The following is a 25,588-nucleotide window of genomic DNA, read 5'->3' on the forward strand; positions in this document are numbered from 1 at the left end:
TACGGAGTGGTTGAAATTAATAAATTAAAAGTATTTATTGAATTTATTAAGCTTCGTAGTTTCAACAATTGTATGAATGTTAAAATTATATCCTATGTATGACAATATTAAATAGTCACTAGACTTACTGAATTATTTATGCATAAAAAAGCATATTTTTGGAACTAATATACAATGCCTAGCAAAATTAATCCAAAGTTAAATTCCAAAGATTTTGGAAGTGTTTTTAATAACAAACGACTCTCGTTTTACGAGATTTTCACCTGATGGTTATCAAAGAAGGCTTAGACAATGTTATGCTCGATGTTGCTTCTCTCATAGATAGCAGTTTGATGGTAGAGGTATAATTGTATGGGCATTCATTTGTAGGCACAAAGATCTTATTATGTTAAGAGGAGTAGACTTAATGCTGGCAGCATTACATGAGGGAATGTCTGGAAGAACATGTGGTATCTTATACTCATTTTGTAGATGAAAATTTCATCTTAATACAGGATAATGTTCGCCCTCACATAGCCAGGTTAACAATTCAATACTCTACAGCTGTTCGTATTCGGCTACTACGGTACATTCGTTCAGCAAATTCCCAACTGTAAACAAACGCACGTGTTGATATTCGCCCTCTTATTCGTCAAGAGGCTATTAAATATAATTTATTGCGTTAAGCCAAACGGATTCTCATTTTACAGGTCCAAACTTGCCAGACTGTTTAAATTCAGATTGTATTTTTAGCGTGTTAGTTTTTAAGTTAATATATTGTGTGTTATATGTTATAGTTATTGTCTAGTTATTTACTGGTCGTGTTATTTTTTAGAGTTTAGTTTAAGTGTTAAGTATTAAGTTTTATAGTGTTTAGTGAAATTTTAGTATCCAAAAACAAAGTATTTGTGAATCAAAAGTAAAAGTAGCTTGCGGTAACCACTTTAATAAAGGTAAGAGAAACCAATATTTTAATTTATTGATGTTTCGAAAAGCTTTATTTCCTTTTTAGTCCATTTATTCACAGTTTTTGCTGTAAATATTAAAGAACCGCTTGGATTGACATGAAATTTGGCATCTTCTTCTTCACGTGCCATCTCCGCGACGGAGGTTGGCAATCATCATGGCTATTCTGATCTTAGATGCTGCTGCTCTGAATAGTTCAATTGATGTGCATCCGTACCATTCCCTCAAGTTACGCAACCATGAGATTCTTCTTCTTCCTACACTTCTCTTGCCCTGGATTTTCCCTTGTATAATCAATTGAAGTAGGTTGTATCTCTCATTACGCATAACATGCCCCAGGTATTGCAGCTTTCGTGTCTTGATGGTTTCCAATACTTCCATTCTTTTGTTGATTCTTCTCATGACTTCGTTGTTTGTCACATGCTCGGTCCATGATATCTTCAAGATTCTTCTATACACCCACATTTCAAATGCTTCCAACTTTTTAGCAGTCGACGCGTTAAGTGTCCATGCTTCTATCCCATAAAGCAGAGTCGAGAAAATATAGCACCTTGCCAGCCTAACTCTCAAGTCCAATTTCAGTTCTCTTGCACAAAGTACCTTTCTCATTTTATTGAAGTTTGTACGTGCTTTCTCTATTCGAACTTTGATTTCTTTGGAGTAATCGTTTGTGTGATTAATTATTGTGCCAAGATAGTGGTAGTTTTCAACTTGTTCTAAAACACTACCGTTAATTGTCAGGCTTTCACCATTATTTTGGGTTTTTGATATCCTCATAAATTTGGTTTTCTTGGTGTTTATTGATAATCCAGCATATACATAGCTAAATTATCCTGCAGGTAAATGTTTATGTGCTTTATCAATTCAAGTAAATTTTAAAATAATAAAATTTTCAGAAAAGAAAAAGACTAATAATCTGTCACATTGGCAGTGAAGATGGGTTTGTTTCAGAAGGGCTGTGGGTGTTTCAATAAAAAAAGTGGGACTACCATGAAGAGATGGACGGGAAATCTTTCGAAAATTGGTTTAAAAATATACTGCCCCGATTAGAAGACAACTCCATCATTGTATTGAACAACGCGTCTTATCATTCCAGAAAATTGGAAAAAAATTCAACTACTGCTTCTAGAAAAGCTGACATCCAAGCGTGGCTGAAATAAAAAAATATAGGGTTTGAGGACTCCATGTTAAAAGTGGAACTGCTGGCTATCGTTAAGGAACATAAGGGACAATATAATAAATATATCATTGATGAGATGGCAAAAAGCAAAAACAAAATATTGTTAAGGCTGCCATCATAGCACTGTGAGCTCAATCTGATTGAGCTCATCGGGGCAGAAGTTAAAAATTACGTAGCAGCCAAAACCACTATTTTTAACTTTGTAATGCTTTGATAAACTTACGACAATGCTAATTTATTCAAAATGTTCACTTTGTTATGTATCTCTCAGTTAATAAACATTTTATTTTAGCACATTTTTCTACAATGGAACAATAAATTTTGCTCACAATGATTCAATTTCAAGATTCTTACACTAATAGTTGCAAAAGTAAATATTTTTAAAAAACATATGATACACCTCAGTACGACCCTGTTTGGCTTTCACGTGCGTTTGTTGTCAGTTGGGAATTTGTAAAATGAATGTAGTTTAGCCTGGCCTTCTAGAAGTCCAGATCTTACCCAAAGAGTGTTTATTAAAGGACCATTTGAAAATACCAGTTATGAGTGTTTGAAACTGTGGTAGCGTTAGAATAGGCGCTGGTAAATGAGTGGACACAAATACCGTAAAACGAGATTTCTGCTTTGATCCAGTCTATGCCAAAAAGGATGAGAGCTTTTATTTAGAAATATTTTATGATTTCGACTTGAAAAATATCTTACACTGGAATAAAAAATAATTGTAATTTTATTTTATGTTTTGTTATTAAACGTGCAATAAAAAATTGTTGGAATTTTTGCTAATACTTTTTAATTTTAATTAAAATAAAGTTTTTTTTTAATTTGCTTACATTGTATTACTGACAGATCATATTATATAGACCCAAGATGAAAAAGGATGACCCAAGAGGATGTTATGTTATGATTTTGACACGTTCCTGGTGCAGGCAATAGAGTCAATGTAAGTGTTAAATTTTGTTTTGCCTTTTTACAGGCGAGTAAATATTATTATGGGGGAGAATAAAAAAGATTAGTTATAACTCACTTGCTATTCATATTAATTATAAGAATTTTTAATAATAAAACTAGTGATTTTACATTATTACCCAAACAGAATATATTTAGTATATAGTTGTATCTTTAAAGAAGTAAATTTAAACAAACCATTTGAAATAACTGTTATGAGTATACTTGAAATGTAGCGTTATTTTACAAATTTTATTTAAAAAATTTAAGAAAACATAGGAGAGTTCAGAAAATATGTTAGTGCCGAAGTTTAAGACAGATAAAGGTAAAGAGAGACAGTGAGAAAGAGAGAGGGATAGAGAACGAGAATATATATTGGATGGACATTGTTAGTAGGACTGAAGTCCTGCGCTACATAGTCAGAAATCAGCTTAGAATTATAACATGCTTCCTTACTGCATACATTGAGGCCCTTTCATAAGACCAAGCTGCAGAACGTGCGGCCAGACCTCAAACAGTCAATCATATTGTGCATGACTGAAATGCACCAGATCGTAGGCGATAAGAACTTTTTGTAGACTACAAAGAGACTCCAAAAACATATGTGAACCATTTATTAGACCATTACAAGTAAGCACAGGGTTTTAGAACTGTGGAATAGGGATCACGAATAAATGACAGATTGTACAGAATGTACAAGTCATTTAGCTCCAATAACACTGTGTAGCGGAGTATGAAAAATAGTACGTACGAGGTCTAACAATGAACGTCAAGAAGACGATATTTATGAGAATATCGAAAACTCAAAGAAATAATGAGAATCTTCTAATAAACGGAGCCAACGTCGAACAAGTGGACAAATATGCATATCTGGGAACAATGAATCACTCCACAAATGATTACATTCAGGAGATCAAAATCAGAATAGAGCAAATTTCAACAAAATGAGAAGAGTGCTATGTACAAGAAATTTAAAATTGGAACTAAGAGTTAGGTTGGCGAGGTGCTATGTTTTTTCGACTTTGTTTTATGGAATGGAATCTTGGACATTGAATACGACATCAATAAAAAAAACTGGAATCATTTGAGCTGTGGGTGTATAGAAGAATTATGAAAATATTGTGGACAGAACACGTCACACACAAAGAGGTTCTGAGAAGGATGAATAAAGAAATAGAAATTTTAAATACAATTAAAACAAGAAAATTGGAATATTTCGGATATATTACACGTGGAGAGAAATACACCTTGCTTCAACTGATTATGCAGGGAAAGATCCAAGGAAAGAAAATCATAGCGAGGCGTAGAATGTCATGGCTGCGCAACCTGAGAGAGTGGTACGGATGTACATCAAATGAACTTTTTAGATCAGCCGTTTCAAAAGTCTGAATAGCTATGATGGTTGCCGATCTCTGCCAAGGAGATGGCACTTGAAGAAGAAGAAGAACACTGTGTATAAAAGACGGCTTCTAGAAAGCAAAAAGAGTTCTCTCATCATCATCACGGTGCTTCAGCCCTTAAAGGGCCTCGACCTTCTCAAGATTTCTGCGCCATTCTTATCTAACTATTGCTTGGACTTTTTAGTTGGCAACACCGATCTTCTTAGCATACTGTGTTACTCCCTTTATCCACCCCAGCTTTTGTCCATCCCTGCTTCTTACTCCCACCGGCTACACTGTTAGAATCTTTTTACATGTTCAATTCCGGGGCCCAGGCTATATGTCTGCCTACTGCAGACGGTTTCGCTTGATTAAAGTGGTAAATTCTTTTCCACCAAACTTATGCTTGTAGATAATCTTCAATTCAAAGTTATATCTACGCCTACATATTCCGTTTTCACAGACCGCTTCGAATATCTTTCCTATTACCTTTCCTTCAAAAATCGATAGAAAAGATTAATCTGTTTTGGTTTTTGTCCATGCTTTCGATTCATATGTGAGAACGGGGACTATCAATGTTCGATAGAGTCTTATACGAGTTTTTTAAGACAGACTTGAGTATGTTATCTAAGTACTTTGATATACCATGATAACACCTATTTGCAAATATGATAAGCCTTTTTATTTCTCCTGATGTATTAATATTGGGATTAACCAATGTTCCTAGATATGTGAACTCTTTGACCGTTTCAAAGTTTTGGTCATTGACAATTAGATGCGTCAACATTTCCAGCTCTTGTGTTTGTGTTAATCGGCATGAATTTGGTTTTATTTTAATTTATATGTAATTCCAAAAAGAATTCTCTATTCACAACAAATCACAAGACGAATCGAGTTTTAATCAAATTTATTTTTCTTAATAGATACTATTACTATAGATAAAAGATTCCGAAATTTTTTTTAATAAGCTCCGTACCATTGAAGAAGATATGAAAAATTCTCTACAGCTTTTAAAAAAAAAAACAAAGAATTCAATATCTTTAGAAGAAAAAAATATTGTTAAAAGGTGATATAGTTAAAAAAATTGGTAAAAAATAAAATATATTTTGGTACTTAGACTTTTCCCTGTTGTACAGCGAACTCATCCATATTGAATTTATATCGGCCCATGTGAAAGATTCTGTGGCAAACAAAACAAACATTTTTAAGAAATCAAAAAGAGTATAAATAATTTCATTAAAGGAATAGAATATGTGGGAACTTCACAGTTTCATAGAAAAAAACATCCAACCATTTATGAAATATGCTTGATATAAAATATTGTATTGATAATCTCCAATTGTTTTTTTTTATTTTATGCATACTTTATAAAATATTCTATAAGGTGAGATATGTAACGCTTATCAATAATTTAATGGAAAGAAACACCTATTTCTGCCAATAACAATAAAAGTATACACTCGTTTCTGAGGCAAAAAAGACAGATAAAATGCTTGGGAAAAATTGCACCATAAATGTTTATAGAAAATTTTACAAAAATATTTTGTAAACTTTATAGGAGATCGTATATTTCTCTTAATACAAAAAAGTAAGACATTTTAAAAAGTTTTGTACAAATAATAGAAGAAAACCTTATTTTTGGAAAACCCCAGCTTTACTTTTTTTTAAGTATTCAATCGGAAATAGGTACCTCAGAAATGCTATTTTTGTATATTTAGATCACCTCATCCGAGGTCTTAAAATGTTTACCGCATAGTTTATTTTTGATTTTCAGGAACGAAAAGAAATCACATGATACCACGTCAGGACTATATCCAGTATGACCTACTAAATCGACGTTTTTCTCCTTTAAATACTTAGATGTTACAGGGTCAAAATAGACAAGTATATAGTTTTCTTTTACAAACACTGGCCTATGTCGTACAATGAACGTTTTTGGAAAAATCGCTTAGATTTTTTTTTTCATAGCTTAAATAAAAACATGCCAAATAAAAATGTAAAGCACTAATTATTATAATATTGCTGTCGTTTATTTAGGAACATAAACTTCACTACTTCGTAAATCATATATAATACATAATTAAACACTTTACATAAAAACGGGAAGATTCTTTTGACAAAACTTGTCCACATATACCTAGCCTGTGGTTTATCCGAAATAACTGTAAAGCCATATTTAAGATACACATCACTGCCCTATCTCTTTTTCCTTTTAACATTTTCATTCCCAAACGTAGAAGGTTCTAAATATCCCTTTAAAAATTTAACCACTATATACTTTTAGCCGCTTACATAAAGTAGATTTTATAATTCCAGAAAAATCCAGGAACTACTGAAGCGCCTTCTCTTGGTTAAATACGAAGCGAAAACGTAAGAGGTAAGAAATTGTAAACTGGTCCATAGACGGCGCAAGTAGAAACATTTTTCTCATCTATTAAACAACATTACCAAATCTTAAGACGGCGCATAAGATCTTCCCTTTGATTTGTCGATATTATTAAATGGCCAATGAATTAGGTATGATCAGACAACTTATACCTCAGAAGATTACACTTTTTTTGTTGTTTCTCATCATTGCAATCATAAATAAATAATGTCCTCATTAAAACCGGACATGAGTAGAAAAAAGTCCAACCTCTAATTGTTTAAGCCAATGTTTGAGTCCTCTGCCTTCCCAATCCTCTGCTATCTTCTATTTCCCCTTCGATAATTCACGCTATGCTCTACTGCTTCGTATAAAATGGCCAATGTATAAAGTTTTTGTTTATATTATGTTACACATCAACCATCTGTCTTTATTCAGTCTAAGGAATCACCTTACCTGATCAGTCCAGGTTATTTTCAAGAGCTTTCTATAAACACATGTTAAAGGCTTATAAACTTCATAAACTATTTACTTTGAGCATCCTGGTTTCACAATTATATAAGAAAACTGAGTGAATATAACAAAGAACGAAACGCAAGCATAAATGGATGCTCATTTATTAAATCAGGATCGAGTTTTTAGCTTCAAAAACCCAGGTATTTATATCTGCTCACAATTTTTAAGTGTTGTCCGTATATTTTTGTGTTCGTAGTTAATAATTTCTCCTATTAATAACCATTATCTTTCTTTTGGTAGTATTGATTTTAAGACCAATGGATCTTCTATCTGAATTACCCGTTTTAGAAAATGTTAAAGAACTTTCGGGTTTTTACCAATATCGCAGTGTCATCTGCCTATCGTAGGATAGTAATTGCGACGCCGTTTACGTTTATACAGCATCTTGTAAAGCTTTATTGAATATGTCTATATCCCTCTGAATATAATATTAAACAAAAGAGGGGATATGACGCACCCCTGGTAGAATCCTCGTTACATTCGCAAATTAAATTAATTGAATAAAAATATTTAAAGGTAGTAAAATATATCGTTGTATGGCCGACTTTTCTAATTATCAATTAATAATTATTAAAAAATTATACATAAGTAATAATAATTAGTTTTAGCAATATTTCACCTTCTCTAACAGCATGTAAGACACTAACACTAGTACATAGTTGAGTAAACTTATACCCACCCACTGTTTAACATTCTACATTCAAAAAAGCATACAAATTTTACAAAATTTTATATTACACATGCACATAACATTTATAAAAGTGTAGAAAAAATGTTTATAAAAAATTTACCTTATAAATATGATAGGTATATATTAATTCCTCGTCTTACGGGCTTGGACCGTATCTTTTTTGTATGACCATTGCGAGGGTACATTTCGACGTTATGAGATATATATCTAGAAAAGCATTTCAGGCTTCATTCACCACCAGTAAATTTTCGTCTCTCGAGTTACTGTGACCAAGTCTATTTTATTCTTAAAGAAGCCACATATAATTGCACAAAAACGTCGAGATGTATCAAGACACAGGTCGTCCAAATAAGACACGATCCTAAAACCGAAAATTGTACAAATATGTGATAATTGTACCTATTCTCATTGTAAAAGACTCCGATTCCTTAATATATGTTATTAGGTTATTAATATAATATAATTCGTATTCGTCCAAGCTAACGTGGAGAAGAAGTGCTGCATTAAGTAAAGGCTTCTTTGTACTTCGCGAAAGACAGAGAGGCAGGAGAGTTCATAACTCCAAAATGGAGCGTCCCACTGGCTGATAGGAAAAAGTCCTACATATATTTAGGATAGATGTGAGTAAGGTCTTACCAAATTTGCACCCGTCTAGCGACTGACGATATGGCATTAGGCAGTAGCTACGCCATTAGTGAATCAAACTTGGAGCAAAAAAATCCTCACTGATTTGATATTACATATTTGTAGGCGGTAATCAAATATCGATACAACGGGCTATAAAACTGTGGTGTAGAAAGCAAGAGAAAACTACTACACCATCTCCCAAGAACAATGACTATGCAAAGTACAATCACACATTTCGCCTCCAGTCCGCGGCACACACTAGAAGCTCAGAGGGTACTAAGAATCTCTACCAAGAGATTAATAAACTAGATTCGGATCGGGCCTTGGAATATTAGAAGCATGTTCAAGGCAGGCAAAATCCACAACAACATCCAAATAATGAGCAGGATAAATATTTTGTATCCTCGGAATAAGCGAGATGAGATGGCCTGAAGATTGACAAAAAGATAATACTTATATTACTCGGGTAATAACCAAAAACAGCAATGAAATAGTATCGGAATCATAATAAGCGTAGCTATAGAAAAAAGCGTTACAAATGTGGTCTATCACTCACATCGTATGCTGTTTCTACATTTACAAGTCTTAATGAAGAACACAAAAAAACATGAAATAACGATAATAATGGGAGATCTCAATGTAAAAGTGGGAAAAGACAAAGTTGAAAATAACATTGGTAAAAATGGTCTTGGACTACGGAATGCAAGAGGCGACATAATACTTAAGTTCTGTCAAGAACAGAACGTGGTTATTAAGGACACATGGTTCAAACTACCAGAAATCAGATAGACTACGTAATGATTAATTAAAGATACCACCTCACACTGACCACACCTTGTTTGTAGTCAAACAAATTAGCCTTTAAAAATACACTGAAAAGAATTAAAACAAAAAAGACAAGAACCAAAACCAGACATAGACTTACTGAAGAAAGAGGAGTCGAAGCCAAATATAACACATCACATTGATCAAAAATTTCGGGAACTTCATAGTAGAAATATGGAAAGCGTAGAGAGACAGAGAGAGAGAGAGAGAGAGAGAGAGAGAGAGAGTGAGAGAGAAGATCTTGATAAGTTGTGGTCTGACCAACCCAAACTAGGTACCTTGCCGCCTGATCAACCCAAAATATTTTTACTTTTTATCAAAAATCAGTATATTATGAACAGATCAGTAAAACAGACAAACCGACGAATTCACAACCGTATTTACGAACATTCTATATCTGTATAACATTCCTATACTATTTCAGCCCTAGCCCAACATCATATTCAGACAGCTCACAACATAGATTTCTACAAAGCAAAAACCATCGCTCTTATCTGCTCCTTAAAATCGAGAATTACTCATGAAGCAATCGAAATTAAAAAACGTCCTAACAGCTTAAACACGCGCCAAGACGCTAAAAGACTGCCGGCAACAGACCGTTTCCGCGCACACCGTTCCTGCGAATACTGACGGTATGAAAGCAGCTACACAGGGTAAGACCGGTCGTCACTCGAAAATGAGGAGTAGGCAGATTAAGACCTCAGTGCCGTTTGACGGTTCTCGTATTTCTGGAGAAGAAGATACTGGTACGTTACGGGTGTCGAAAAGACGAGTTTTAAATTTTCAACGCGGTTCTTCCCGAGAACTTATTATTTGTAGCCCGGCTTATATGAATTTAAAATTCAAAATGAAATGAGCTTTACTGTTTAAGTATAGTCATGTATTGTGGTATTTTATGTTATTTTTTAGGATTTCTGAGGATATATTGTGATTTTTGTTACATACTAGTATTGCGATATCATCCGCCAATGTGACTGTGATGATTTTTGTATCTGTCAGTAGCTCAGCAGTGAATATAAGGTATACTATGGGTCCTAGGACGTTTCCTTATGCCACCCCAGCGAAAATTTGTTGTATAATTGTGTATTCATTCTTATACTTTACATGGAAGTTTTTGTTGCTGATATAGGACTTTAAGATTATATAATTTGTTGGTAACTTCTGTCAAACAGCAGTTGTTCCTCTGGTATTGCTTCCTTAAAAATAGCTTCGTTGTATAGATTTAATAACCATGGGGACAGCACGCAACCCTGTCTAACATCTCTTTTGATCTCTATAGTTTCTGTATCGACATTTTCGATTTTTACCTTTGCTTTTTGATTCCAGTACAGATTGACAATAACCAGTATATCTCGACTATCCATATTCTTTTCTTTCAACAGTTTTACGAGTTTCTGATGTCGTACTCCAAAAGCCTTTTGATAGTCTATAAAGCAGACATAGAGATTCTGGTTCATATCTAGTCATCTTTGCGCGAGAACGTTAAAAGCATTTTAAACGCGTCAAACATTTCGTTAAACGATAATTAAACTAAATATTCAAGGTATAAACACTTTTGCAAAAACTTAGCGAAGTAAAAATAATTAGAGAATTGAAAAACGTCAACTTTTTTGACAAATAACCAGAGGTGGACGTTACAATCTTAATTAAATAATGCGAATCTATAATTTAATATTTTTTTATACTTCAGACTTCAGAGACGAAAAATGCCACTCAACCTCTAAAAATCATACGAACAAGCTGAATTTTGCCAAAAATATTAAATTTGGGACTCCAAAAAAAGATGCACAAAAATTTACCACTTTTACCCCCAGGCTTCCCCCTAAAACCACCCTCGCAGGGGGTTAAAACAAGAAAAAATCGATTTGAATCATTTTTTTCTACAGTGTACAGATTCTTGGTAAATTGATTTTTTTGCGTTTTTACGCCCCTCCGAGGGGGAAGCCAATGGGTAAAAGTAGTAAACTTTTTTGCATCTTTTTGGGGTCCCAAAATTAATATGTTGGGTAAAACTCAGCTTGTTCGTATGATTTTTAGAGGTTCAGCGGCATTTTCGTCTCTGACGGCAGGAGTAAATATAGTTGTTAACCAATTTATTCCCTGTTAATTCACAAGTTTCAGGAATTCTGGATAACACTTGTAAGACAGTACATCTTTACCATATGTAACTTTTCTAATAGTGACTTCTTCTACCGTAATAGAGATCCTATTTGGCATTCCGTGTCTTCAATGGCGTTCTGAAATATTTCTATAAAGTATATCAATAATTTGTGTATACCATGCTACAATGTGTCAAAGTAATTTTTATTTCGTATGCGTGATATCCACAAAATATAAACGAAATCTGTAACATGCTAACATACACGTGTACAGGAGTAACTACAACAATAATGCATTTTTACATGCACACAGCACCGGAAACGAAAGAACAGAAGAATGCATTGAATTTTTAAAAGTTTTACAATTACTTGACCACATAACTTACGAGAAACAGGGTATTTTTTATAATTAATTATTTAATGAATGTTTTTATTATAGTTTTTGTTATTTAATACTGATTTTATTAACACAATTTCATTCATTAGTAATATTTAAAGAATTTTGTATTATTCAGTAATTTTTGTAAAAGGTTTTTTGCAAAACAAAAAATAACAAATGCAGAATTGTTGAAAAAACTGAATAACAAAGATAAAAATAAAACTCGCTCTAAACGTCGATTTATACATATACGTGACGTGTCCGTTCCGTGTCAGTGCGGAGTCTGGATATTTTTAATCTTATATTTACAAACAACCGCGTTGTGGCAGTATGAGTACCGACACAAATAGGAGAGAAAAGCGTGATTACATATTTCTGTGTTGAAGATACTTGAAAATATGGAGGCTTGGATAGAAGATCTCACCGTGTTGTCCTTATTACTTGACGAAGAGAAAGAGCAAGAGCAGAAAAGGGGGAAACAAAGATAGAGTGTGCACCCTATGTGGAAAAAAAAGACAAACCGAAGGACAATCCAAAAATATACAGAGAATTATTGGACGATGAAACAAAATTTCAGGAATATTTTAGAACGTCACAGTACTCTGTTTTCTTCTTCTTTTTTCATTAATACATATAAAAAACCATAACATACTAAACGCACAACATCTGCTTGTTTGTTTACCAGCACTCGCGTTCACAAAACATAGTCTTTGCGGTCCATTTTATTTACGCGCATCGCCAGTACCGAAAACAAAAATATCGTCTGGGATTAATTTCCGACCGGGCACGGACGGGCCTCGTCCGGAAAACGCCAATGTATAAATATACTCATAAGAGTACAATATTACCCTTTTTTTGCCAGGCACTGTCATAACAGGGAATGGACACGGCACGGATATGTATAAATCGACCTTAAAGGATCACAGTTGTAACAAAATATAATAGATCTACTGCAGTGCACAGTGTGCTGATTCTAACTAGAACAGTAGGTAGTTTTTTTGGTAGCTATTTATTCCCTCTTTATAAAAAAATCTATTATCTTACCACTGTATTCCTGGTGCTTCAATTCCAAATACCGCTTCAATTTGAAAGATTTTATGGACTCATTTGAAAGTGCAGCATAACAAATAACACATAATAGTTTGTCATCAGTGCCCTTTATAAAACCGAACTGTAAGTAATCTGCAAATTATTGTCGGGTTCAGGACTCCTTCTTCTTAATTACCACTCGTACCTGCCTCTCTATGGACATTACTCGACTGTCTTTTATTATTTCTTATTGACTAGTATTGTAGACTAGTGTTGTAGTATTGTCTTAGAACTTGTAGCCGGCTATAGATCACTTGACGGTGTGTTTGTGCAAGTCTTAGAACTTGTACTTTGTTTTATAACAAATTTATCCATCGTCAAATTCAATGTAATCAATATGCATGAAAAATACGAGCTCTCTGGCTTGACACTAAGCTTAAACTGAATGGAATAAAATTGGGAGACACTGATCTAAAACATCTTTTCGATTACACAAGTCCGTTTTTTGAAACCACAACTTTAGCTACAAATTCCACCCTATGTCGTCCTTGTGGAAGTATTTCCCGTGACGTGAGATCGTTTGTAATGTGAAAGTTTAAATTCAGCGTTTTTTTATGTTATAGGTTTTGAAAATTCAAAATAAAAATTTCATGTTATAGGTTTTGAAGATTAGTCCATGGAGGTAATAAATTTTATAGATTTCATGGGAATCGTTAAAAATGACAAACATCGCGCAACGTTTATTTATTTAACAGCTTGATAGAAATTGACTCCATTTGGGCGAAAATGCAAAAGTTGTATAAGAAATTTAGACGATTCACTTTTTAAACGCATTTTAATTTTTGTCAATATGACACTCTGATCAAAATATTTCAAATTTGTACCGTCGAGTTAATAAAAAATTTGTACAAATTTGAGTTCACGCGCGTAACTGACATTCAAAATCGTTTGTCGCTTTAAGCGTTGTTTCTGAGAGAAAAGTTCCTTTTACACAAAAAGTATTAAGAAACATTTTTGTTTAAAATTATCTCAGCTACCTTTCTTATTTAAAATATTTTCCTACGGCGCCGGCGTACAGATCATTTATAAATCGATAATTTTGATTTCAAGTATTTCAACTTATCTAGAAACTTGTCTTATGAAAATATCATTTACACTACTACTTAAAAAGCACATGCAATTATTTATTTTAAATTTTAAATACAAAAGTAAAGTGGTCAAGTAATTTTCAATCGAGAACATTAAAAATCGTTTACTAAAAAAACTGCTTCCATATTATATTATGTTGTTTTCTTTATGATCTTGAACGCATGCAGTATATGATTTGTAGTATTTTTTGGTATACTGTGTGTATATATTTAACTTATACACCGTACAAAATAATGAATTTGTTTTCTAAAAGAAGAGAAAAGAGAAAACGAATAGACGAAAATATTTTGACATCCGTATATAGAACCTTTAATAGAAAAGCTAATTGTAGAAGTAGTTTTCTAAATATGTTGTTTTATTACATCTAATTGAAAGTTAGATCTCACTTGAAATACTGTGACAGTGGCCCAGAGGATGTTGTTGAAGTGTTTGCGGTCACATCGACATCGTATATTGTCCATTGTTTCACAGGTGCATTCCTTGGTTGAACCATTATCGTCTATATAGACGCAAAACTTACCGCCAAACAGATACATTCCCAGAATGCTATAGAAAATAGTTTATATAGTGTTAATGTTTGTGTAAGTCAATATTTTAAACATTAAACAAAATGTCTCAAAAACTTTTTTGGGTGCTTCAAAAACGAACTACAGGATAACGAACAGGTCAGAGCAATATTAGATTTATATTAAACATTACTCTTTATATTTTTTTTATTCTTTATTTTTTTAAGATTATGAAACTTTAACAAGAACAATGGCCAAATAAAATATTTCTTAAAATAACATAACATTTTTAAAAATATTAAATATTTAGTCTTTGCAAACTATCCATTGTTTTTAAATCACATTATCTTCCATGTCACTCTCTGTCTTATGTATTTGTCAACGTTTCTACAGCTTTTCGGTGGTGTTCATTTTAATATACTCCCCATATGATTTCATCCATAGACAAGTGGTTTGTGTGATATATAGATATCCAAAGTTTGTATCGTATTTAGTTTTCGTACAGCTGTTTTTTCCACGTTAATTCATTCATCTTTGGTAAATCATTCCGGATTATGATTAAGTACTGAATTTTCTATCTTTGTACTAAATAATTCTATTTAATCTATATTAATTAAATGTATAATTAAATGTATATATATATATATATATATATATATATATATATATATATATATAATCTTCTCTTTTTTGTGTCATTTGATTTAAATATAGTTTATTTATAGTCTTGTTATTTATTTCTTTGTATATCGTAGTACCCAAGGTGACAGGAAGCAACCAGCAGGTACTAGACTGAACAAAGAAGTTCTACTCAATTTCTGATAACCTCATATGTTATACACAGGTCTATATTTAACCAGTCCACTTCACGTACTACTTCGCTTATTGTCATTGAGAGACCCAGTAGTACATTCCATGTTCGACAATTTTTTCCGTAGCTTAGTCCTCCATAAAGTTTCTTGTCTAGTTCTAGTTATGACTATTATGAATGAGGTTCACTGATCTGTAGATCAACATCCCTTACGATATGATTCATACATCGACCGCCTTAATGGGGCGGACCTATCCTAACCTGGAATTCCAATTCCAGGTTAGGATTAATTTGGATTTTTTAACAAATATGTTTAAAATTTAATACCAAGCTAAGAAAAAATATGCCATATTCAATGTAGAAGTGGAAAGAAGAAACGTTATCTTAACAATGAAAAGCGCTAAATTATAGTCCGTCTAGAAAGTATCCGGAAAAAATAAACCAGAATTATAATTTTACGGTATTTATTTGTATCACTTGAAATAGAAAATTGCAACATATAATTCATCTCATTTGCTTATACAACTTTAATTTAAATCTAAACACTTAACTAAACGTCCAGGTACACCCGAAACTAGGTCAAGGCCATAATTTTCGGTAATGGTGTTCCAGGCCTGTAAAACTGACCGAATCAAACCTTCTTTATCTCGTGGCGCTGCTCGTTCCACTTCAATCTTCATCAATCCCCATATGTTTTTAATGGGGCTAAGATCTAGAGATGCTGCTGGCCACAAAATTGTTGCCAATTTGTGTTCTTGTATCCAAGCTTGAGTATAAGCAGGAGTATGGCATCTTGCTGAAAACGCCACCCCTCCCCAAACCATTATTTTAGTGGGAAATTTGAAAATTTTAACGGTAACATTTTCTCTTGATAGGACTTTTACATGATTTACACCAAGCTGGAAACAACTTTCCTCAGATATAAAGACAATATTAAAATTATTTTCTCGAAAACGTTGACACAAATCTATTTTTTGTTGCCTTTGCAGAGGTGTCATTGTAGGGATTTTTTTTTGGATTCCTTGATATGTAGCCTTGCTTTTTCAGTGAGGTGCTGATAGTTTCTGAGCACACACACACTTTTATTCTTTGTTGATTTCCAAATCTGTTTGCTAATTTTCGAAACCCTAGGCGCGGGTTTTGTCCTCCTAAAACCACTAAAGCATTTAAATTGTTTCCGCGAATCTTACGTGGTCTACCCGAAACTGGTCTATGTCTCATATCTATGCCATTTTTTATCCTCTTTATTGTCTCATACACTGCACTTTTTCCGAGTTCAGTCAATTGCACTAATTTTTTAACGTTTGGACACCCTTCCTATACAAATATTCCACCACTTTTCTTTTTTCTACTTGTGACATTATTTCACAATTATTAAGTCTGTTTACAAACAACAATATTTGACAGATGGTCTTGTCATGCGATTATGTCCATAACCTACTATCGGCACAACCTACTTGATGCATTACTTTTGTCTTAAAATGTTACAAAAAGGAAATCTATCAAAATTAGAAAAAATATAAAATTCCGGATACTTTCTAGACGGACTATATATGTATACATGGGAGGCACAAGAATATGCGAAGCTTGGAAAACTCACACTCTACATAATTTAAGGAAGGACAAAAAGTATTTTACTAATTAAAGATTAACATTGATGAAATAATCATAAGAAATTTCATAACAGAACAATAAACCAAAATTTATCCTAAGACCATAAATTGAAACGAAATGTATAAAATACGACAAAATACTGGGACTTGGTAGTCTGAACTGATAGTTCATATCTGCTGGCTAAAAAATTCAATAAATATAGATATATTCGTGTGACCAGTTCTATAGGAAGGCTTTATGGTAAAGTTTTCAAGATAATAATTAAAAATGAATTCCCAGGCTTTTCATTTGTATTACAACAACGGTAAAAAAGAGTATGGAAACAAATTTTAAAACTCACCAAATGTTTGTAAGCCTCGGGAAGGTTTACGACAATATACCAATAAGCAAGCTCTAGGTTTCTATAACTTACAGGCAGGATTCCGTAATAGGATATACTATAAAATATGATTGATATACAAAAAAAGCCAACTTCTACCAACCTATTGAACAGGTTGGATTTAGAAAATATTTTATACTTTTTTATTTTTCATAAATTAAAACTTTTATATAGTTTTTCTATTCTTTTTAGTCCTATTATTCAATGAGTATCGTTTCTTATTTTTTGAAGCACCCAATAATTTAAATATCTAAGAATATTAAAATTTTGGATCAGACAATTTTTGGTTTCTGATCATGTGTTAACTAAATCGCCAAAATTATTCTACCAATAAAGCACTCTACTGAAAATGTTTTATATTATTTATGTGAAATAATATAAGAAAAATATCAAATTATTATCAAAAATCAATTTTGTAGAATATACCAAATTTTGTGTCTATTTTTTAAAACAAATTCTGCTTCCTAGCTTGTCGCTTAGGTCGGAAGAATTAATAATAAATATTCAAATCTACTACATTTAATTAACATTTTAAATGTGCATTTAAAACTATTTGAAATGTTTGTTGTCAGTAATAGCTTTTTTAATGAAAACCGGTTTATTTTTTAATTTTTTCTCGATCAGTCACATCAATTACTAATGGTTATTAGCGACATGTTACATTAAGTTACATTACATTACGGTACAATTACTTAATTAATTTACAATGGATGGAAAAAGAGAGTTTCTTTACTTTACGAAATTTACGATATTGTTTATGTTACAGTTTTTGTCTAATAATGTCTTTAGATCGCAAGAAAGATTATTTTGCATACAAAAAGACATTACTTGCCATGAAAAAGTAGGGATACATTCCGTAGCCTTCTAAAATTACATTAAACCAAGACAAAAATAAAAAAGTTTCCAGAAATTAAAATAAATAAGCTGCATGATAAATTACTTCGAATACATCTGAAAGAAATTCATACAAAAGCTTAAAAAAACTGGTCCATATTTCTATTCGTTTTTGTAATTATTTATATTTATTCATATCGTGTCATTCATACTTACAGCTGAGAATCAAGTTCCTAAAATGTTATGTGTATCCTGTATTCCTGTATGGATGTGAAACCTGGATTATGAACGTTAACATGATGAACAAATTAGAAGCCTTCGAGATGTGGTTATATCATAGAATGCTCAGAATATCATGTGTTCAATACATTTCAAACAGAGAAGTCTTGAACAGAGTAGGTCAAGCTAAAGGCGACTTAATAAAGATGATAAAAAAGAGAAAACTCGAATACCTGGGGCATATAATGAGAGGAAGCAGATACAGGATAATGTAGTTGGTATTCAACGGAAAAATCGACGGAAAAAGAGGAATTGGTAGGAAGAAATACTCATGGCTCCGAAACCTTCGTCAATGAACTGGCTTATTAGCAGATGAATTATTACATGCCGCGCAAGATCGAGAACGATATCGACAAATCGTCATGGAAGCTACCCACGCCTAAAACTAGGGCACGGTACTCAAAAAAGAAGAAGAATATGGTGTCGATAAACAGGAAAACAGGGGAACCTGATTATTTTACTAGTATTTTTGTTGAAAGTAAACTAATTATTTATAAACTTCGTCTGCAGGTGGATGTTTCCCTAAGTTGTCTCGTTCTAAAACTTGTTTAAAATAGCTTAATTCTTTAATAATCTTTAAATTATGATGTTTCTCTATCAATTTTCTAACAAACTGCTTTTTCTTGTTTTACTTGTAAAGTAAATTTTTGCCTTTTAAAGCACGTGGTCTAAGAGATTTATTTATTAAGAATCGTTTCAACATCTTATCTTCTGATGTATTGTTACAAAGTATGTAATAATGTTACTCGATCTTAACTTGCTTTATGTCCACTTGCAGTTTTTTCATCCTTGGCGATGTAAGTACGGTTAGGCATTTTTTTCCAATACAGTCTAGTTTCATCAGCGTTAAATACTTGATCGGCACAATAGTCCCATCTTCAATAATTTTCGCTGGCTCCTGTTTAAATATTTTACTGCTACTTTACTGCTGCTTTATCTACTGTAGCACTCTTTCATGTGATCTTGATATTATGAAATGCATTTCTTTTTATAAACCGAATCTGATTGTTTCCTTAACTGATAAAACTGAAGAGCTTTTTTTTCGATTAAAAAACCACTTACAGGAATTATTCTTTGAACTATTTCCTCAATCCAAATTGCGATGGTTCATTCTAATAATACATCCCTTGAGTAAGATGAAAATTGCCGTAGATCCTTCTTCTCTTCATAAGTGATCTAAAATTGCAATTTTTTTTCCAATAAAACTGATTATCTTTGATGTTTTTTTCTCCATTGGGTCAAATAAAATCTTAAAAAAAAAAAATAAAAAAAAATTAGACTTACGATATTAAGATGACAAAAACCTCTTATTTGACATTGAAAAACACACTTATTTGACAGTTGCGGTGTTGACTAATGTTAATAAGTAATGAAAAAGTGTTGTTTTTGTTTAAGTATTCCATTTTACATCTTATACGACGCATACAAGCGGCTGAAATTGTTTTTAACAAGATTATTTTTTAACTCTTGTTTTGTTTCTATTTATTTACATTACATATTAATTTGTTTTGTTGTATAATCCACTTTTGCAATAATTATGTGACCTATTTGATTTAAAATGGATTCAGGATTTTTTTATACTTTGGCAACTATGTCAACTTCGAACTCTGTCAATGATAATGACGTGCAACGGTAAGTAAATTAGATGGACTGTAGTTAATATTTAATATAATAGTTAATAATATAAATTTTTAGATGAAATACAAACCGCACAACTTTAAAATCGCATAAAAATAATCCGCATAAAAAGAGACCTTACTGTTTTACATTAAAAGTTGTCTTACATCTATCACATACCGGTTGATTTTTGTCGTTAAATAAATATGTATGTGTTATTCGTGTATGTCCTAAACGCAATCGATCACTTCTAGGCTGGTTCGCCCTAATTGCAGTTTTGCTTCCTCCACGTTTTTCTAGATGGTTCAATTTGTTTTAATTTCCATAGGGAGTTATCCCATTCACTTTGTCACTTACAATGGATTGTAAATTTAATCACTGTTTTAATGTCACTAGCAACCATTTCACTACTTACTTCTTACTATTGTTGACTTTTCGTTGTTTGCTGCATCTCTAGCACAGGAATATACTTTTGCGCGATCTGTTTGTTAACGATAGAGTTTAAGAGTTGGTTATTTTATAAATATCTGTCTTTGTTTTAAAATATTTTATATGTTTTAAGGATATCATTTATATAGTTAAATCATTCTGTGATTGAGTAGTTATTTTTTATTAAATTTCTAATTAGTATTGGTCTTCATTTCATCTCGTCAACCCATCGATTTGTTTTATTGTGCTTAACATAACTAAATCGTTGAATGACTTCTGATTTTAAAATTTATTTAACATATATCTTTTATGTCGCTAGAAGTTTGATCTTGTAGCATTTCTATTTCTTTTCGTATGTTAAAATACCGAAAAATATTCTCAATTTTTGCGTCGCTGGTATTGATAATATAAACATTTCTGGTCTGTATATAATAATTTTAATTGCTTTCCTTTGATGTTGATTCCGCTTAATATTGCGCGTCAAATAAATATCCACTTAGGTTGGTGAGAAAGTTATGTGGGGAAGCGAATGAAATCACTCTACGACGGAACGCCAAAGCATTTGGTTTTATTGTTTAATTCGGATTTTCTTCAAATTCGTTATTGTTTGTTCGTTGTTCATTTTTGTTATAATAGGAAAATGTGTAGTATAGTAGCAGTGTGGTGTTTAAGTGAAAGTTGAGACTTGGATTTGGAAGAGATAGCTTTTGGGTGTAGTCTTCAAAGCCAGCAATTTTGTTAATTTGAGAGGTGAATTTGTACTTTTTGATGTGAAAAAGCTACTGCGGCGGGTTAGACTGGCTGCTGCCGCGGGGACCCATCAAAAGCTTTCTTAGAGATAATTATATCCATATATTATAAGTTAAATAAAGTAGCAAAACTAATATAATTGAAACTAAAAAATGAAAGATATTACAAAGAATTTCACAATTTAAATTTCAATTGCTGTACCGTGATTAAAGTAAAGTTATTATATCCTCTATAAAAAAGTTTTCTTAAATCATATTAAAATTTAATTTTATGACTTTTATGTTTTTATTCAACATTTAAATTCTTATATTTGATTTTACTGCTTTTAGATTTTTCCATTTTATTTCACATAAATAAACAATATATACCAAAAATACGAATAAACACTAGGTAATAAAATAAGCGCAATTTTTAATACGTAGCTAAAGGATTTAAATTTTTCATACCTAAACCATGAACATGAACACAAACTCTAATGACTGGTAGGGTGGTGGTAACAAACAAATGCACTGTTTACGTGAGTGTTTCAATAGAGCTACTTTTAAATGACAACTAATTATTAATTTTGCAATAATAACTTTTTGTTGCATTTAAATTCACTATATTTAGGAGTTTGAAATAAAGATTAAAATCTAGATTAAGTTTACACGGACACCCTCAGCTCAATGGGACTTACCGGGGGAAATATCAATATGAACTGCCTAAGTAAAACTACGTAGATAGACGGCATATCAGATAAATTTGGTATAAATATTCAAATAAGTCCGAAAATTATTATTACTGGCTAATATCCTTGGAAGTAATAAAGGTAGACAAAAATACTAAGATATGATTTTTTCTCAAATTGCCATTCAGTAATTTATATTTTAATCCATAAACAATTGCAACTTTTTTTTACTTCCAACACAATTTAGCGATTTTAGTTTCCGATTCAGTGGTTGCTCCAAGAAATAAAAAAAGAGATTAAGTAAACCCGAATGGTTTGTTTGAGTACGAAGAGTAATAGAAATGCAATACAGAAGTTCGCATTTTCTAAATCAAAATTATCTAAAATGTCCGTTAATATTGAAGTCAACCGTAAATTAAATAGGAAGAAAAAAATCGTCAGATTTTGCACAAATAAAAGATAATTATTATATATAACTATTTTTATATTGTATCTACTGCATGGAAGAGCTTCTATTATTATGATATTGAAGAAAACTGCTTTTAGACGGTTATTTGCAGACAATCATATAATGGTTACATGATGAGACAATTATGCGAAAGTTTTCAAAACGGAGTCTAATCAAAAGTATTACAAAAAACAAAGAAAATAAAAAAGTAATACAAAAAGAATCAGACTTAATATTATAAGAATTACTACAAAGAAAATTATTACAGAAAAAGACACGCTATTATATAAGTATTTTAAAAGTTTACAAAAGAACACCGATGCTAATGCACGAAAATATGCATACAAATGCTGTAGACAAATGAAATAAGAATGTATGCACATATTACACTATATACTGTATACTACAGGTAGAATCAAGTGGATCCCACCAGCCAGAATGTTGAAGTATTTTAAAGTAAGAACAACAGAGAATTAAGAAATCTCTCGAAGTGGACTACTACCATGTCAAGTTTTGGTGCAGAGATTTAGAAATGAAGAATAGGGTTTTGTATATATGTCTCAGAGACAATAAATTAACAAATACTAGAAACAAAAATACTACCGTACATTCTGAAAGAAATAAGTGAAAGAGAAAGACTATCGTTAGGAAAAAAAAATGAATTTCGATTCAAAAGATAGGTCCAGAGAAATGTGATCGGAAATATGGGAACATGTAGAGACTCAATGAATTGAATTAAAGTAAATAAGTATAAAATAGATTATTTCGGTTACAATAAATGCACTCAATTGTAATTGATGTAATGAACTTAGCATTTGAAATTGTTTCATTTCAATTATGTTTAATGTTTCAACGTTTCAAGAACGCAATAAGCACTCTTATTTGAATATATTTTGGTTAATCTCTTGATATTTTTTATTATAATTACTTCAAAAACCTAGTGCCAATATCCAAATGACAACTTAAAATAAAATTCCACATTTTCTTTACCTTTCGAACCCCAAAGATATTAAAACTCACCCCCATCAACCCGCTAGGTCCCACCCACCACAACCAAACAAGTTTAAACTGCAAACCCCTACTTGGGATACATCATTGAAAAGACTATAAAATGCTATCGAATGGTATAAATAATAATTATACAGGGTGAAGCAATAATTGTAAAACTTTGGCTTAAATGGAAAATTTAATGACGTTTTTGTTGATTCTGTTGATGACTCTGTATAATTATTGATTGTTGATGGGGGTGAGTTCTCTTTCATGTCATTTTAGTTCCTCCTTAATATCCTAGAAATGGTTTCAAACATTTTTCGATATCAGCTTTTGTTCGTGAGATATAGCTCATTGTAAGTTTTAAAATTGACACGCTGTGTTAAAAAACCGATATAAAATATTTTTTCTACTTATTCCGTACTATCGAAACAGAATAGTTTATAAATTTATAATATATTTGCATAATTTCCAAATTATTACGTGGGCAAATTAAATTGTGGCTTAAACTTCACTAAGACCGAATATTTAAATGCTGTAATTGCAGATAAATAAACTAGAATGCACAATGTTTTTGTTTAAATCATTTTAAATTAATTTGTTATTTTTAAGTAGATGACAAATTCAGTTATTATTATTGATTTAATAAACAAGTCTTTTATTACATAGACATTAAGTATACATTTAGAATATATTCAACTGATTGCAGCTCATGCTCAGAGCAGCAGCTACCAAGGTTACCCTATTTATGAACTTAAAGAAAAATAATAATATTTAAGGCTAATAATACAATAGAATATTGTTTTAAGGTTTTTTCCTTTCTATAAGGCTTTTTTGTATAAATATGCTTTACCTAATCTTAATACCTAAAAATAATTTACCTGAGTTTTATGGCTTGTTGTAATGTCGCTTAATAAAAATAAAGTCTCAAATATATCCGAAATTATAAATACATGCGGGTCGCACTAATAAACCTGTTTAATCTTATCAGTGTACTTTATGTGTCTGTCCCAAATTGTGTGGAGAAGTAATTCTGAATTGATTGGCACTCTTCTGTACGAGTAGTTCACGGAACAGAGATAGTCAGGGGAGTTCTCAATCCCACAAGGCGAGTGTTAATAAGCTCTTACCATAAGTACAATAAGTACGCTCGGATTTATTGAGGATGTGGGATAGGACAGCAGCTATGTCATTAGTCGTTCAATCTTGGAGGGTAATCATTTTTGATACCACACATTCATAGGATGCAATCAAATGTCGTTTCAACCGATTATAATACTGCGCGTTGCACAAAGCAGTGGCTAATTACTGCACTAACCTTCCCATGAGTATACTGAGTAAAACACATCTGGCAATCGGTCCCGTTCTACGTCCATGGCAGACATAATGAAGTCTACCAAATAATGTACCAGACCAAATAAACTTTCATCCAGTTAAAATCAATCTATCAAAGAACGACATAGCACCAGTGTACCTACTTGCAACATAAGAGGACTACAAACAGGCAAGCTTGTGATTTTTTAAAATCCTTTGAATTTTTGTATAGCCTGAAATTGGCCTATTAGAATATCTCACGCTAAATAAAGATCTGGCAGTGCTCACACTATTGCCTGCATAAAACATTGCTGATTTTTCCTCAACTAAGTAATTTTCAATAACTTTATTGCTTTTTAAATAATAAATCATAAAATAAAAATATAAACAATTCAAATATAAGAGAGTTAAAGTGCAGGTAACACGTAAACGTTAACACTAACGTAAACGTAAAGAAATTACGTTTACGGCCACTATACGTTTTAACTGTGAAGTGTAAAACGGTAAAACGTTAACGTCTAACGTGTGTTTCTAACCTTACTTTTACTCAGATTTGTTGTGGATTGTTTACAAATTTGAATGATTAGACAGTGTCTTTTTATATTTTTTTCCTGGTTTAGGTAGATTTTTTATGAAATATTTTGATTGCTTCTACAGCAGAATGGAAGATATTGAAATGTTTGGGGAATCTGATTTCGAGGATAATGACATGGACGATGCTGTACTTCTATATGTATTTGGTAATAATTTATTGAGAAATTGGTTTCCGTCATTTTTTTTTTCGATTTTTTTTACCATTCTTAGGTTACAATAATACAAAC

The 25,588-nt window shown here is 31.9% G+C and overlaps 1 protein-coding gene across 4 annotated transcripts in view; it reads right to left on the reverse strand.

Moving 5' to 3' along the window:
- Positions 1–25,588, reverse strand: part of Ca-alpha1T (Ca[2+]-channel protein alpha[[1]] subunit T) — a 141,700-nt gene that overhangs the window by 74,145 nt on the left and 41,967 nt on the right. For 3 of the 4 annotated variants that reach the window (XM_072541269.1, XM_072541271.1, XM_072541268.1), the window contains exon 10: positions 14,516–14,675. The exons of the other annotated variant lie outside the window; for it this stretch is intronic. In XM_072541269.1, the coding sequence (XP_072397370.1) occupies positions 14,516–14,675 (160 nt within the window). The remainder of the gene's footprint in view (positions 1–14,515; positions 14,676–25,588) is intronic. 4 annotated transcript variants of the gene reach the window in all.

This window comes from Diabrotica undecimpunctata, chromosome 8 (genome assembly GCF_040954645.1).
Source record: "Diabrotica undecimpunctata isolate CICGRU chromosome 8, icDiaUnde3, whole genome shotgun sequence".
NCBI lineage: Eukaryota > Metazoa > Arthropoda > Insecta > Coleoptera > Chrysomelidae > Diabrotica > Diabrotica undecimpunctata.